Source organism: Myzus persicae, unplaced genomic scaffold, assembly GCF_001856785.1.
Source record: "Myzus persicae strain clone G006 unplaced genomic scaffold, MPER_G0061.0, whole genome shotgun sequence".
Taxonomy (NCBI): domain Eukaryota; kingdom Metazoa; phylum Arthropoda; class Insecta; order Hemiptera; family Aphididae; genus Myzus; species Myzus persicae.
This window is the reverse complement of record NW_019103107.1, coordinates 46792-64574: the sequence shown is the minus strand read 5'-3', so window position 1 is coordinate 64574 and position 17783 is coordinate 46792. Positions and strand designations below refer to the sequence as shown.

The 17783-nt window shown below is 30.5% G+C and overlaps 1 protein-coding gene across 1 annotated transcript; it reads left to right on the top strand.

Annotated features, from left to right (window-relative positions):
* The first annotated feature begins 4358 nt into the window (after positions 1-4358).
* On the top strand, positions 4359-16273 carry LOC111033792 (33 kDa inner dynein arm light chain, axonemal-like). Its single transcript, XM_022314717.1, has 5 exons — positions 4359-4469; positions 8751-9030; positions 9866-10011; positions 12396-12593; positions 16235-16273. The coding sequence occupies exons 1-5, from the start codon at positions 4359-4361 to the stop codon at positions 16271-16273; spliced, it is 774 nt and encodes a 257-aa protein (XP_022170409.1).
* The last annotated feature ends 1510 nt before the right edge of the window (positions 16274-17783 follow it).

Sequence of the window (17783 nt, the reverse complement as noted above, 5' to 3'; positions counted from 1 at the left end):
ATTATAATTAGAACTATATCGATCAAAAACTCCAAACGTTTAATCTTAATCGATAAATGTATTATTTTACAAAAACTCAACCAATTTATTAAATTTATATTTATTGCATGTATACATACCTATACTCATATTATATTTTAACAATTTATTATTGAACATTTTTTTAATGTAATATATTATATGAAATAAAATATTAAATTTGGCGCAAATGATAGGTCATTATTATACCTTTGGCGCTTATGCCATGTGTTAAGTACAACAGGTATACAATATTAGATTGGCGCTTATGTCATACAAATTTTGGCGCAAATGATAGGTCATTTTTGTACCTTTGGCGCTTATGTCATGTAGCCTATGCGTCTATAGGTGGTAAGTGTCCACTCGTTAATGTATAATTTAAGACGCTCTAACAGATATACCAATCGATTTTAAATCGTCCGAGATCGACTAGCCACGTTCTACCGTTTGGCCACCCCTGTGTCCTTGATCCTTCGGTATATTAAGTGTACCTATATTTGTAATGATAGTTATCGTAAGAAATTCTATGGATAAAGTATTTTTGTGGCGACACGTCTTGGCGTCGAAATGTCGGTACCACGGGGAAAAGGAGAACAGAGCACCTGCATTTCAGTATACATATATACATATAAAATGTATATAATACCCATTTATATACATATTTGTATATATATGTAATATGTATATATATATATATATATAAATATAATACACACTATACGTTTTAAGATTGTCAATAGGTATATGCCATGTTTTTGTATGAAAACCTCAGGTAGGTAGACAAACGTACATAATATTTTATACGACAATCGCATTGCAACACAATAAGCGGCGACGGTCTGTCCGACTTACACCCCACCACCCGGCCACCACCAACCACACATATAAAACATAATATATAGAAGATAATCTAACCTTTTAATCAAAGAACGAACCGCCTGGGTCGTAATCGAATTTCTTTAATTTACAAGTAAAAAGCATTATTATGTGTACGGGAATAATGTAATACATTATTTGGTTGTTTTAATACTATATAATATTATAAAATATAAGATTACAGAAAATACGATAATATCAGTGCTTGGGTGGGTGAATTCGACGGCGCCGTTCACAATAAGAAAAATATACCAGTTACCTAAATCACATCGCGACGCAGTAGAATTCTTTTTTTTTCGGTCTACATATTTTAACAACGCGATCCGAAACATTATCATTTATCGAAACATTTTTATCGTTGTATAGTGGTATGTCGCCAATATGTCGCATCTAAACCAGACGGCGGAACCGTGTCCCTTCACTATTGTTATGGATTGGTTGGTCGATTACGATCAATTCCCGAGGACGGTGACTAATAATTTTATATTATCGTGTACCATAGGTAGAATATCTATGTATATAAATACTAACTTCTCCGCCTGACGTGGCCGGTAAAAAATGATTTTTACTTGTAAAATGAGCCGTCATGGGTGCCTGTAAGGAATCGCTTAAAATGGAAAAAGGCCCAGAAAAATAATAAATATAAATGCGAACACATGTATACTCTACTCCTAATTAGCAATTAGTAATTACCATGTAGAGTGGCCTATAGCAAAATATAATATTATATTATAATGAAAATGATGTCATAAATTATTACCATGAGTAATTTTTGTATAAATGTAGTATGTTTATACTACAGAATTAAGGGCTGTAAATTTTCGGCCCTGTCCGGTCTGGTCCAAAAAATACTTTAAAAAAAAGCCCGGTCTGGTCCATCAACTTAATACTCAAGCCCGGCCCTGCCCGAAATATTTTTATAACTCTAGGTTTTGTTAAAAAAAAAACCAGTCCATTATTAGGTTTTTTTTTGTAAGACTGGTTTAAAAATTTAGTACAATTTCCACATGAAATATTTTAATAATAATAATGATAACTGGAGTTATTTTTTAAATTATGATTATTTATTGTCGAGGAATAATCCTTAAAAAGCCCGGTCCAATCCTTTATTTTATTTTGAAGGCCTGGCCCGGTCCAATATCACTAAGGAACGGGCTTTTTGAGGACCGGGTCAGGCCGGCCCAGACCTCGCATGTTTTTAGTATATACCTAGGATGTTATACTAATATACCTGAAGTGTTTTGACTTATTACTTACAACACTGTATATTATGTATAGATAATTCCATATTTATATTTAATTTTTGTACTATAACAAGTTGTTTTTTTTTATGTATAATTAATAGTTAAGCATAAACCATATTTGAGATATAAACTATTTATATTTGAAATTCTACATTGAATAAATAGGTAAAAATAATTTTTCTTATTAATTGAGTATCTGCATATAAAATTGCCTATAATAGCTTATGAATTATTAATTACTAATTAGGAGTAGAGTATAGGTATATATGTTCACATTTATATTTAATTTTTTTTCTAGGCTTTTTTTCCACCTACCACCTGGAATATGTGAAACATCTAAAATGTAAAAGCCATATTTCTTTTAATTATAATAGTCTTATAATATATTAATTATATATTATTATAATATAGGTGCATAACCAATGGTAACCATTTAGATAAACAAACATTTCTTCTTTTTTATGTTGAAACTAATAAATTACACCTTTCTTGAAAAAATAATCTATAAGCACCCTCCCAAGTCTCAGAGAATCTATTGATATAACTTGAAAAAATGACAAAGTATAGCGCTATATAGCTGTATTATAGTCTTGGTGTACCTCAGTTCACTGGTAAATTTTAAGTCTGTGTACGTAGCACTGAGAATTAATTTGACCGAAATGGACAATATAGGGTGACAAATCATAAATATAATATAATATAAGGTAAATGGAAACAAAGTTCCTGGTGAAAAAGTACCCGCTAAAAAAGTCTCCCGTTGCAGTATAAATAAAACGATATTTCCACTATAATAATCGTTATTTTATTTATTGTATTTTATTTATTTATTAATTTTTTTTTTTAAATAATATTATAAGACAAATTTATTCAATTTTTCATTATTTTACAAGGGATACATACCTAAATAAATACATTTTTATATTTTTTAAATAATATTATTATATGTTTAAGATATTATATTATTATATTATTTTCAATAAATTTAACATGTACCTAGTTATACCTAATTGTAACTATCTACTATTATATATGTTTATGTATTTACTGTAAGTATCAGTAAGACTTCGATCAATAAAACTGAAGGAAAATAAATAGATAGAAGAATACGTCTTATTTATTATTTTAAGTTTATATTTTTTAATATTTTTGTTTATTTAATTTTTTTAATTTTGTATTTGTCGTTATATATTTGTTGTATATTTTATTATGTTTGTGCAAAATAAATATGTAGACAATAATAATTTTTTTTATGTTCTTTCGTCTAGGACTCTAGGTACCTACACAATATGTAAGAATAAATTTTGATCCTAGAAAGATACCTATTGAATTTAGTTCGTTTATTATTTTCAATAAAATATGTAACATGAACTACTTATGGGCTATGTACCTATCTTTAAAAATATCTATATAATAAAAGACTGAAGTTAAATAAAATATTTATTTGGAGACTTTTTCCGGTGACTTTTTTCCGGAAACATTTTCTTCCTAATATATATATAATATCATATAATCATGTAGGTATATGTCACCATATATGGCTTATGGTGGGTGGATTTTGGTATAAATTGAATGTGGTTCACTACTCTCTAAGCTTTTCTGATATCTACATTAATAATTTAAAAATTTCACACAATTGGTTAAGTTTTTGAGCACCTATATGGTGAGCTATAGACGTACATTCAACTCGCATGTTTGTTTTAAGATTTACCTACAGGTAAATGCTCATTAATTAGTCTCATATGGTTTTTTAAGCACATTGATTCGTCACCAAAAAAGTAATATTCGATATTATTTATTTTTTTTAATTGGATGTAATCGGTTTAATATATATTTATCTGATCTTATCATGTTTTATACTTTTAACTTAATTATGCTAATATAATGTTTTATATTGTTTCCATGCCATTTATACAGTTTTTTTTTAATAACGATATTTTTGTTTATTCCCATTTATAACATTGTTCAATTACTCTATAAAATATTAATATAATTTATAAGAGTAAGTTCTATTTTATTTCACTTACTTCATTAAATGATACTTACATCTACTACAAGTTAAGTTAAACATGATTATTGATATTAATATATATAAAAAAACTAAAAGTACTTTATACCTATGATGTTAGATGTGTACTTAGGTATCATATTATGTGCAGCTATAATATGTTTTTATCTCATTCCCTATAGATTATTAATATCTTGATAGAAGCTGGTACTAAAATGACTACTATTGAAAGAGTAATTTCATCCGAAGTGAATTTGGTGCAGTTCGATGTTCCAAAATTGATTTCCACTAAACCTATGCCGACGTTGACAACACAGACTAAACAAGTATTATCTATGTGTCGTATCCATTTAGTGAACTCACTCATTTCATGAAGTGGACATCCACTTCATGAAATGTATCAATTTAGTAAAAATTACGTTTTACTACACTATATGAACAATTTTTTGAAATTTTCATAAAGTTTATGAAATTTATTTTCAAACATTGTGTAATATTACTATTTATGCGAGTATATCTTTGGTATTGGATAATTGTACGATTTGCTCTAAGTTTTTATGAAATTTTTTGACAATAATTAGATCATAGTATATAAAATAAATATAAAAATTGCTTGATATAATTTGTATGTTGTACATTTTATAAACTGATTCGTCAGCGGATCAGGTAATTTCAACGTATAAAATATCAAATTATTGTAGGTAATGCTAGTTACTGATCTAAACTATAGTGTATGCTTCCGTTGACAATACTCTGTCAGTCTGTGTTATACCAGTTACTATTTAGACAAGTAACACGTTATTTCATAATATAATAATAATTGTTTATATTTATTTAATAAAGTAAATATTGTATTTTATGAGAAGTTACTAGAATATTATGCTACGGTGCCGAAGATAAAGTTCCAAAATATTCCGAAAGTCGATAGGTAACTACAGATTCAGTAAATATTTTTTAAAAAAATTGTGGAAGATATGTATAAGTAATTAGATCATTTAATAAAATGATTGAAGTATGATATGAAGCAGGAAATAACTCAAAAAAAAATATGAGACATTTTTAACAAGTTACGGGGTTTTTTTAGACAAAGTTGTTAAACAACTGTAACAGTCACAACAGGTATACAAGGTTTTTTTTCTTGTTCATGCAAGTCCAAAAGCCCCAGTGGCCATATGAAACATCAATATGTACCTGTTTCCAAAAAAAATGTCGTACAATAGTCATTTCCATTACTTTCAAATTTCAACCATGTCCAAATAAATAATAAAATATAAAATTAAGTTTAAAAAAATGTATAGTTTATAATTTTCATATTTCATTATTTAAGAAATTAGATTATATTATTATATTATATTACAACAAGCAACTCATATATAATAATAATATTACGCAATGTGGAAAAAATGAATTTCACGAATTTCATGAAGAGGTAAAAAAATTGTCCATAATATAGTGTAATAAAAAGTAATGCTTATCAAATGTTTACATTTCATACAGTGGATATTGTGACGTATATATTTATAAAATTCCATGTTTTATCGATCTAGTTTAATTATATACAATACTTTCATTTATTTTCATTGACTATAATAGTGGAGAAGTAAAATTATTATTTTTAACATATTATAATATTTCGATATCATATTAATATATTCTACATGCTTATGATTAGTATGTTACCTACGAAATACCTATCAGTTATCAGTTATTATTAATTACTAATATATCATAGACAATATGATCATAGATCATCTGACCATTGTCTACAAATGTGCTATGCATAGTACCTGGGGCGGTTCCAGAGACTTGGCAGGGGGGGGCTAATAGTTGTAATTTTTACAGAACTTATAAGAACAAATATAAAACAACAATTATTACAACTTTTATTATTTATTTTTAGAATAATAACAATACAATTCTTATCAAGGCAATATTTTTAGTATTTCCCCAAGTTATTTAGTATTCTCGTAGTCCACACAGATAGTAGATGCATGTTACAACTCATACACCGACGTACCTCCAATAATTACATACTTTTACGCGGATCTATAATAGTTGATACTATAATATGTTTTTTTGTTAGTAATTTTTTGTTAGCAATATCCAATTTTTTAGAAATACGGGTTTTGGGCCTGGGGGGGGGGGTGGGGCGTGGCCCCTAGGGCCCCCCTGAAACCACCCCTGCATAGTACCTTATATTAGATTTCAGTAATGTTCATGGCACAGGGAAACGCATTGGTATGTTCACAACTCGGCTCTACGCATCTGTGCTGCGTTACGCTGTCTGGTTGTTGGTATTATTGTCTACTACAAAATGCATACGGGCTTATGTCATAATTAAACATAGTACATAATAATATTAACAATAACATGCCCATCCCAGCGAGGACTTAACGATATTCCATGCGAGTTTAGCCATGGTTGATCGACTCAGTTACAACTCATTTGTGCGCAATTTTCAAACATTTAGGGGGCTGGAGCAACGTACCTATGTATATTTCCCATGCATTTATACCAATAAGCAAAATAAATATAAATATATTTCCAGTTACTTGGTTATAATTTTGAAAACTATATCTGATTTTTACTTCTTTTTACTGTGTTTGCTCGGAAGTGGAGTTTTTTTTTCATTTACTGACTACCTGAAATGTAGTCAAAATATAAGTTTGTAAAAAACTTACTATATTACTATTATTATATTATAAAAAACGTACTATGCATTATACTCTATTAACTAAAAATAAAATCAAAAATCTATTTTTAAGCAAACCTCCTAGAAAATAGATCAACGAACATAATTTAACTTTTCAAAATTTATATAAGCCGATCAAAATAATATGAATTTTTCTTCCTCTTTTGGTACTGTTGGCATTAAATTTGTGCAGGAGATCCAAAACAAAAATATTAATCTTCGTTTAGTTTAACATGTGCATGCACGTATAGGCTTTAGAACGTTTCTAAGAATCTTGGAAGTCGCAAAAGTATGCCTGCATGTCAGACGGATATAAATCGATTAGAGATAAGTGAAATGATAATAAATTGCAATATTATTACTATAAATTATAAGAATGGTTAATTCATTTCAAATTAAATTCAACTTATATTATGACAAAACAAAAAAAGTATAAATTGTTTTCTAATATTCGTCATGTGAAGTTAACAAGTTCAAGTTTTTCTTGTCAGCGATTTTGTTTGAATATCAAAATGAACCAAGACAGGCGTTTAGGTAAAAAAAACACCTCAGGTTGGGTGCACCGAAAAAAAAACCTTTCCTTACTTTAGACCTAAAAAGCCCTGCAGTGATCACATAATGTATCATATATTACGTCAGGAAGTGGATAACGTATGAATTTTATCCACACACTGCTATAAACAACTATGATGCTAATAAAAAAAAACAAAAAACCGTTTTTCGGACAAATTCTCATACGAGAATAATTATATGTATAATACTTTGATTTGATATTATCGTGGTTCCGGGAATTCGTATTTTGTGTCAAATAGACGATAAAAAATTACTCATACTAATGTTCATTCACTACTCAGTAGTTCTCGCATATTGACAAGCAAAAATGTTTGCATGTCACATGAAATGCCTAAGCACTACTCCTTAAAATATGGTATGCTCCAGCCCCCTGCAAACCCTATTTTCAAGAAATTTGATTACGTATAGACGTATTAATTTGTTCGAAAGCATACGCAGTTCTTTTTCCTCTTTTTTTTTTCAATAATCCCTAGATCAGTTGTTAATTTGGTCACTATTAATTAAAACAACACTAACAAAATAGTAGACACTATTACTACATTATTACATTGAAAATCGAAATTTCCATTTTAGATCCAGAGCCTCGCTATAGAATTTAGTAATTTTACTATTTTTACATCGATGTTTTTTTTTAAATTTTAATTTGCATACGTAACATTTTAAAATTTAACAGAACATCTACAAATTAATTCATTATAAAAAAGTTAACTGAAAATTCACATTCACTTTTTATGAATTATTGCAAATTGCATTATTATTAATTGTTATTTGTACAATTAAAAATATTTATAATAAGAAATATATATGTAGTTAATTAACGAAACTGTTTTTATTTATTTTACTACATTTTTATTTTTTGGTTTTCTTTTATTATAAATTAAAATAAAAAAAGACTAATTAAATTAAGGTTTTTCAATGAACATCAACTTCGATGTTTCACATCTGCTATGCGTCCTGAGACAGATTTTTATGTAAAGAACTTATTTGAAACTTTTATGACAATATTTTTTTAACATTGAACATTTATCGTTTCTTTTAACTATACAATTATTCGGAGTTTGATTGAATTATTTTGGAAATCCTAAAATTTAATCAAGCATGATTTATGAAGATATTTTATCAGTAAAACTTAAAAACTAACCATACACTAAGGAGGGTACCAAAGGTGATATTAGTGTGATACGTTAGGTTGCCGCAGTAAGCATACATTGCAGTGTTTGCAGTGTTAGCGTTTTTTTTTCACTACATTAGCGTGTGCCTAATCTTACATTTAACTGTGCAAATATTTTAAAGAAAGTATGAAGTAAACTATAAGTAAATTAAAAGAATTTTATGATTATAGAACAAATATTCTATGGAAAACAATGTTCGCTCGATGGACTCTGGAGACTATGTGGATGAGGCTAAACAGCATAATTGTACAGAAGTTTTGAATAGTATATTACCACCAAGGGAATGGGAAATAGATGGTAAAATATTTTCTCAACAAATATCCATTCAACCGGCTACTAACAGGGATGTGAAAAACCTTGTTAATAAATTTGATTCATATTTAAAAGAATATAACGCCAAAGAGGTGGGGATTTGTCCGATCAAACAGGAAATATACAGTCAATGTTTTAGTAAGTCTATTTAAGTTGTTCAACTTCCTATATGATGAGTATAATATATTTGAGGGTGACAATGTGGCGATAGCGCTGAAAAGAGCTTCCAATGTGATTATTTAACTCGTCGGAGTGATCCAGTTTAAGTTGCTGGAAAAACGTCCGTGGTTATACAGTGATTACGTTGTGCCATTGGTTTATTGTGGTGTGTATCCGCACCTAGGAAAGCGTCTCCGTGTTCATAGTCTATCATACATTATTATCGGTGGCGAGACTTACTGCCTGGAGAGTTTCGTAATATATGCAACAATGAGTACTCGGTGGCAAGGCTAAATTTGACTAATAAATTAATAAAGCTAATAAATTAGTAAATACTAGTTAAATTTGTTTAGTTTACACTACCATGACTATTAAGATAAGGTTCTGATTTCTTGGATTCGTGAAATTGTTACCATCAGATGTTGTTTTGACAATAGCCAATATGCTTACCACAATACCACATATTCATAATACCATATAGTTTCTTATAATCGGTAGCTGCGTAACATCTGCTGATGTTTTGCAATAGCCACGAGATGCATAAAATTAAGTTATCAGCATGGCTTTTACGACTGCATAGCCCGTAACTAAAATAATAATTTTATACTTATTTATACACTTAATATTTTTACATAATTGTACAACATATAAATTAAAAATTTTATTTAAAAAAAAATAATTGTTAACCATATATGTTAGCTAAAAACGATTAAGATAATGCCTTATAATTAATTGTTTGGGTTAAGAATAAACAATTATTTAATGTTGGTTTATTTTATAACTTAATTCACATTCAACCCGTGTATTTATATAGACGAAGTCATAAGACAGGTGACGTTGAACTGTGCGGAACGGGGTTACATGTTGATCCGGATTCGAGATGAACTCCAGATGACTATTGATGGCTATAAAGAAGTGTATGAGAGTGCATTAGCTCACGGGATTCGAAAATCATTGCAGGCAAGTACTCTAAGCATGAATCGAAAAAAATATTATATCAAGTTATCTGAATATCTAAGTTTAATATTATTATGTTTTGAGTATCTCTTAAGTTGTCTACCTATATTATACTGTTTGAATAAATTGATACCCTAAATATAAAGCGCACTTTAATAAATTGAAAACAGTTCGGTAACCTAGACATATTGGGAGATTTTATTACTGTAATTAGAGAGACTTTACTCCTTTACAGAGCAAAAACAAACTTAGTAGATTTCCAACTTTATTGGAAAGACTCCAGTTCTAACACTTAAGGTAAACATTTTCCACAGAATCTCCAGCCTCCTAACCGCTATCTCTTTCACCACCAAGTCTGGTACACTATCTAGACCCGGGGACTTGCCTACTACGATGCTCTTGTTGCAAAGTTTGATTTCGCAATCAGTTATTTTCCCAATAACTTCTTTTGGGCTATGAGAGTGGAAACTTTTCTGTTATTTCTCTCAGAAACAAAGCGTCCACAATACTACCCACCTTGGGGGGTAAAATGAGTCCTGGAATTACCCTTCGGCCCACTTCTCTTTTTATAACTATTTTATAGGACAGACCCTAATAGTACGTCTCCACTTGAATTCACAATTTGTCCCAACTGTCTTTTTACTTGTCTACTTCAGTTTTTTCCTACCTCTCTTATACTCATTTTGTTCCTGGATTCTTCTAGTCTGGTCCCTTTCATGACAGCTCCTCTTGCATTTTATGTAGTTATGTTCTTGTGTTTACTATCTCTTCCACTCTCCAAAAGAATTGTTATTTCTTACCCCATTTGAGTTGCCCTTGGGTAAGCAGCTATCAGCAGGTCCCCTTGAAATTTTTTCACTAAATCTACTTTTGCATCCACATATTTATAGTTGATGGATACTCTGGTTGACACAAGGAATTCGTGAAGTTTGGTCGACTTGTATTTTTTCCAGGTCCATCTATCTAACTGCATAATCACACTATATCACTAAATTGAAGTTGATACGATTGTGTAGTCTCCCTGTGTATTCTTAGACTGGTATTGTTTGCTTACAACTAGTAGGTCAACCCCTGGCTCTTTGGATATTGCCTCCATGAGGTCATGAGTATTTTTTATACCGTCGAAATTTTACCTGAAACACCATTGTGGATCTGACAATGACAATTTGAGTCTGCAATAACCACTGAATCTGCCACTTTTTTTTAAGGTTAAAATGTAAAGCCTATCTATCTACAACCGGAGCTGTGCATCTCACTGCATTGTGACCTTCAATGAAATAATCTTGAAAATATGTATGCCTATCCGGTCCTGCGTATTCCTTTGGTTCCTTCTCAATACCAAAGCACTCGAAGCACCGTTTTAGAGTATCTATTTCCCACCACAGGAATCTACAGTTGTTAATACCTACTCGGAGTCATATATTTAAGCTGACCTTCAAAACTACCCTCTCTGCCCATTTTAGAATTTCTGGCTTGCGCATATATTTTTGAAGCCTAACTTTCGTTACCACAGAACCCGTGGTAATCAAAAGTGCTTGATTGAGCTCCATCATCCATTATTTCATCTGGATCCTGAACAACAATCTCGCAATCCTTTTATATCTTTTGACTACAGTGTTGACGCCAGTTGCTTTTGCGAGCGCCTCCACCAATTTTCAGTTATCTTTGTCTTCTCTTATTATGGAGTCAACAAGATCACAGTACTTTGTTCTTCTAAGAGCTATAATGTCATTAGAGGCAGCACATACCTAGTTACCATTCCTGATTTTCTTCAGTACGTCATAGTAGCTACTATCTCACACTTGAACTAATATAGCTACCAGTAAACCTTGCTTCCCACTCACCAGTTTGTTCTGAGTTTTCTTTTCCTTTAAGTCGTAGTGTTCCATTTTCTACCAGGCGTTCCGGCTCGTTTTTCACTTCAAGACCTTAGTCCATGTGACGCTATGTACTACTGCAGATACTTCTTCGTTTTCTAAAAACCTTTGTGCCTGCACCATTGGACCAATGGCAATATGCCACTTAATTTCTGTGATACTTCTGTGATAATTACTGAAATAATTATCCCTGGTGGTCCGTACGTATCGGTTTTTAGTGATCAGTTCTCCTCTATCTACCTGTACGCAGTGGTCGGTAATGATGTTTCCCATCTAAATATCTAATGCAATAGCTTTGCATTCTCACTTTTTTTTCCGGTGACCATGTGTTTGTATGGCGTCCTTAAGAGAGAAGATATGTGCCCCAACCCAACCTAACCAAGCAAACTATTAATGCTTAAGGTATATTTTATTTATTAATTTGTATTAACTATGATATTGTATTTTATAATATTTTGGGAATACATTTTGTAAACAAATTCAAGTTTTCGTTGTCATCTTCCACTTTAGCGGGAACACAGAAGGACCGAATTATTGAAAAGTGCGAACTATTTAAGGTCCGATAACGAAAGGTTTGAGGCCGAGCTGAAGAAAATTACTTTGAAGACAGAGAAGATTGATCAAGACACGGCTGAAGAACGCAACGCATTGGTTAAACGTCTAACAGAAGAGTTGGATGGTGTGAAAAAAGCCAACCAACTGGTCAAAGTAAGTAACGATGATATTATTATTAAATTCATATAATAAAAGTAATAATATTATACAAAAACAGTGGCGCGACTAGGGGGGGGGGTTAAGGGGTTTTGACCCCCCCTCGAAATTTTTCAGAGGCTTAGTTAAAAACAACACACTGAAAACATGTTTCTTATTACAAGATTTTAGGTAAAAAATATGTGTGACAAAAAACAAAATCATATAAGAATTAAAACATAAACTAACTTTTTGATCGTTCGGCACATAGAGTTACTCTATGATTCGGCGCAATCAGTCAGAGCGCGTTAGTGTGCATATCAACACTTTGTATGATAACCTATATAATCACGTCAGAACTTGATAACATGATCTCGATTAAAACTGAGTACGCCGTGTAGTCAGTACGAAAAAAACTATTTTATATTTGTTTAATTAAAAGTAAATTATCACTTATAATCATAATTTATAAAAATGGCAAAACGAAAAATAAATGAGTTTTTCTTTACAAAAATTCCAAAAATTATCTAAGAAAGTACTAGTAATATTGTTACATCCCCATTCAAAGAAGATGAGTGTGTTGTAGACAATAGTTCTGCTCAATGATTGTAAGTAATGTTTAAATTTAAAAAAAAAATGTAATATATAATTTCTTTTATAGTCTTATCAACTTATGACTTTAAAATAATTATGAACAGTCCAGCATGTAGGCATGCAGCTAATAATATTTTTTCAAAGTAGATGATAGATATATTACATTTTTTTAATAATGATTGCTTGAATTTTTTGAGTACCCTAATATTTGCTAATTATTATTTATTGCTTTGCTTCATACTAGCCAAGCACTTGTGATGTTAATGCAATTGAAAAAAATATAGAAAATGTAGTATCATTTTATGTTGGAAAGAAAGTGTGAATAGTATAATAATAAGTTTTTTTGTTTATTGCTTGTTAGTACTTGGTAAGGTTTTGATGCTTTTTATTTTAGTTGTCTGAAGATGAAAAAGTTACAGCATTGGCAAAGCTTAAGCATCCCAATCCAAACTATATTTTTCCTAAAACTGGAAAAAGAAATCTGAAATGTCAAATTGCATGGTTTTTTCAATTTAAATAGCTTCATTATTCATTTGAGCAAAATGGTGTGTACTGTAAAACTTGTGTATTTTTCAGTCCAAATGATGGTGTAGGTAAAGGAAGACATCAGAACCCAGGAAAATTAGAACTAGAAAAATTTGACAACTGGAAGAAGGCGTTAGGTGATAAAGGATACTTCAAACTTCATTCAGAAAGTGATTATCATAAAACATGTCAATATCGTCATGACTATTTTTTGGCAGTCAAATCGAAAAATGTTGATTTAATAAATATTCAAATTAACACTATACTTAAAAAAAAATTGAAGCAAACCAGCTAAGGGTTATTATAATAGCAAAAACAGTTATATTTTGTGGTAGGCAAGGTATAGCCTTAAGAGGCCATAGGGACAGTGAAATGTTATTAAATGCTAATGAGAATATTAATGAGCCAGAATGTAACGATGGAAATTTTAGACAGTTACTTCGGTTTCGAATAGATGCTGGAGATGAATATTTAATGAGTCATTTAACTTCTTGCGCAAAAAATGCAACATATCTGAGCTGGAAAATACAAAATGAGATACTTTCTGCTTGTAATAACTAATAACCTTATATTAAAAAATCTTGTATGTGCTGTAAACAAAGCCAAAGGGTTTTCTGTATTGGCTGATGAGACCAGTGACATCTCCAATAAAGAACAGCTGACCATTTGTGTCCGTTATGTTCATTTAGAACAAAAAAAAATTAGAGAAGATTTTTTACAATTTGCGGAAGTTACTGATGTAAGTGGCAAAGCATTAGCACAAACTATACTTCAAAATCTTGAGATCATGGGACTCGAATTTAATTACTTAATTGGGCAAGGCTACGATGGAGCGGCGGCTATGTCCGAGAAATTTAATGGAACACAAAAACATATCAATGGTAAATATCCATTGACTTTATATATCCACTGTGGAGCACATTGCTTAAGCTTGGCTATTTCATTTAGTTGTAATGTAACTGATATTCGAAACTGTATAGTCACAATGCAAGCTACATATAACTTTTTTGGCAATCCTAAAAGACAAAATGTACTCAAAATATCAATTCAGAATGAACTACATGAATCAAAATTGAAAAAACTAAAAAAGTTTTGCCCTACATGACGCTGTACTTGTGTTTCATGAACTTCAACCTGCAGTTGTGGATGCACTTAATGAAATATCTACTTGGAAAGATAATGAGACTTCTGCTTTAGCTAACCAACTTAGTTCCTCCATCCATCAATTAAGGTTTCAAGTAGCCTTAATGATATTAGTAAAAGTATTTTTAAGTGCTCCTTTGAGCAAAAATTTCTTCAAACTGAAAACTTAGATTTAGAATTTGCTGATATGACTCAATCAACTGTAAAACAATTCCGTGATAACGCTGATGCTGAGTTTGAAAATATATTTTCCAGAAGTGGAGGATGTCTATAGAAGTTTTGATATAACTGTTAGTGTTCTAAGAACAACAAGTGAACAAAAAAATAGGAGTAATATTATGAATAATAACCCAACAGAATATTATAGAATCTCAACATTCATCCCATTTCTTGATAATTTTCTTGAACAACTACACGGACAATTTCTTGAACACAGGGCCAAACTAAAAAGTTTCAACTGCTTATTACCTAAGACCAGCAAACAAATATCTGAAGAAACGTTTGAGGACTTCAAAATTATATTCAATTTTTATACTGATATATTAAGCAACAGCAATAATTTGACTAGCTTAGAAGTGGGTTATGGTGAACTTACTGTGGTATAACAGTTGCATATTCAAATCACCAAATTTGTCGTCAACAATAACAGAACTATTTTTCCATTGTAATCCTGATTTTTTCCTGTAATCTCAAAGTTATTGCAAATATTAATTACACTACCAGTCACAACAGTTACTGGAGAGAGGTCTTTTTCATCTTTGCTTCGACTTAAAAATTATCTCAGAAATACTACTGGTCAAATGAGACTAAATGGATTGGCAGTCCTCAATATACACCAAGATTAATATCTTGATTAAGAGATTAATGTTGATCCATCGATGATAATTGATGAAATGGCTAAAACTTCAAAACGAAGACTCAATCTTAATTTATGATGAAAGTGCTTTTTTATTCATAATATGACTTTATTTCTATACCTATGACTTTATTATTTTATTTCTTGTGATTTATGATAATATTGAGAAATATATACATTATATTTATATATAATATATCAACATTATTTATGTAATATATTATATAATTAAACATGAAGGATTTTATCTTATCTATATATTATGTAGCACTGATATATACCCTCCCGAAATTTTTTTCTAGTTGCGCCACTGAACATCGTTACATCAGTTTTAAACTAACATTATTTATGTAATAAATTATATAATTAACCATACAGGATTTTATCTTATGTATATATTATATTNTTAATTTGTAAATTTACATAAGTACTTGTCATTAGATATTTTATGAAAATAATTAATAAATTATCATTTCATACTTCGAATTTGAAATAAATGTACTACTTGGGTTGTCGTTTATGTATAATATGTGTTTTTCAGGATCAATTAGAATCTATCGTAACGCCGAAGAGAAAGTAATTAAGTATATTACATGAACGTTGCATCTGCAAAACGTGATCACAGTATAACATGTTATCTCTTAATCAGCAATTATGTATTATATTATCTTTACACAGCCATGTATTAATAAATACAGTTGTACATAAATCATTATAATAAAACTTTATACAAAACGTATGTGTGATTGCTAATTTATTGCTACATATTTTTACGAACCTATATAAAACAACATTTTTTAAGTAGATACAAATACAAGTTACAAGTTGATGCGGCTGCGGCGGTAGTGGTGGTCGCGGTGAGCAGGTCTTAGTTGTATGGTAGACGGAAATGGTGGGTAACACTCGGTTTATTAAGAAAAAATGTACGTGCTTCGTTTAAACAAAAATGTCCCAAACTTTATTTGAGTGTAAGCTCAACAAAAATAAATGACAGAATAAAAATCTTCGTTGCCCTTGATTTGGTCGTGTTGGTGTTTTGAGGTACGGCGATCGGAGGTGCTGTTGTAGTCCGTTCAACAATCGGCGTAAGAGAGCAACCCCGTCGCCGCCGGCCGGTACTTGTCCAGCGCTACTTGTCTTCCCGTCCCACCTAGCCTTTGTGACGTGGAGTGAGAGTCGAAGGTGTCGCGTCGTAGTCACCCGTGGTGGTGGTTGATAAAGTCGTAGACCGGTCGCGGCGGTGCCTGTACTCGTACTTTGTACTGGCTGCTGCTGCGTACCGTGTCGAAGTATACAGGATTAATAGCTGCCTATAGTTTGTACCTATTATAGGTAGGTACTTTATTGAATAGCACCTTAACACCAAATTTAAGAGTTCTGCTTTTTTATCAATATACCGAGATTATTAGGTTCGTAAACAACCATTGAACATTCAATACATTAATAGTGAATAACATGATTGGTTCAAACCAATTCCTAGGAATTTTATACAACCCTGCTTACATGTCATAAAAAGAGGAGTTTAATTTATATCAATTATCCCACTTTCAATAAAACCGGTTGAGCAGAAACATTGTTATTAAAAAAAACATGAATAATAAATAATATTATGTCATGCATTCCTGGATTTACCATAAACTTGAGAGTTAATTGTAATTGGTATAAGGTATTTCAAGTCATGAAACTTATATAGTGCCTAATTTTGTTATTATTCAATGTCCTATCATAATACCTATAGTAATAAATATTTTTATATTGTCAGATCATTTTGAAAAAGCTAATATAAAAATTAGTGATGCTGAACAATATACAATTTATCTGAAGTAAATACCGAATATGAAGATACACAAAAAAGCCAATGGAAATCTAGTGCCAAAAAAAATCCCTGGTTACTTATTTATGGAATTCCTTATGAATAAAATAATAGTCCTTTCTATAATATTCTTAAAATTATATTTCTTAAGAGTTCCAGTGCTGTTATTAAATTAAAGATGTGACTAGACGAAGGCACATTTTAATTATTATATTCATTAATTAATGCTTACTCTAATATGTATTTACTTTCTTTTAACTTACCCTAATATGTATGC

Excerpts from the sequence above, each read along its gene's own strand:
- LOC111033792 (XM_022314717.1), top strand. The coding sequence starts at position 4,359 with ATGACTACTATTGAAAGAGTAATTTCATCCGAAGTGAATTTGGTGCAG. Across the intron at positions 9,031-9,865 it reads AATATACAGTCAATGTTTTA|ACGAAGTCATAAGACAGGTG; the intron begins GTAAGTCTATTT and ends GTATTTATATAG. Across the intron at positions 12,594-16,234 it reads AAGCCAACCAACTGGTCAAA|GATCAATTAGAATCTATCGT; the intron begins GTAAGTAACGAT and ends TGTGTTTTTCAG.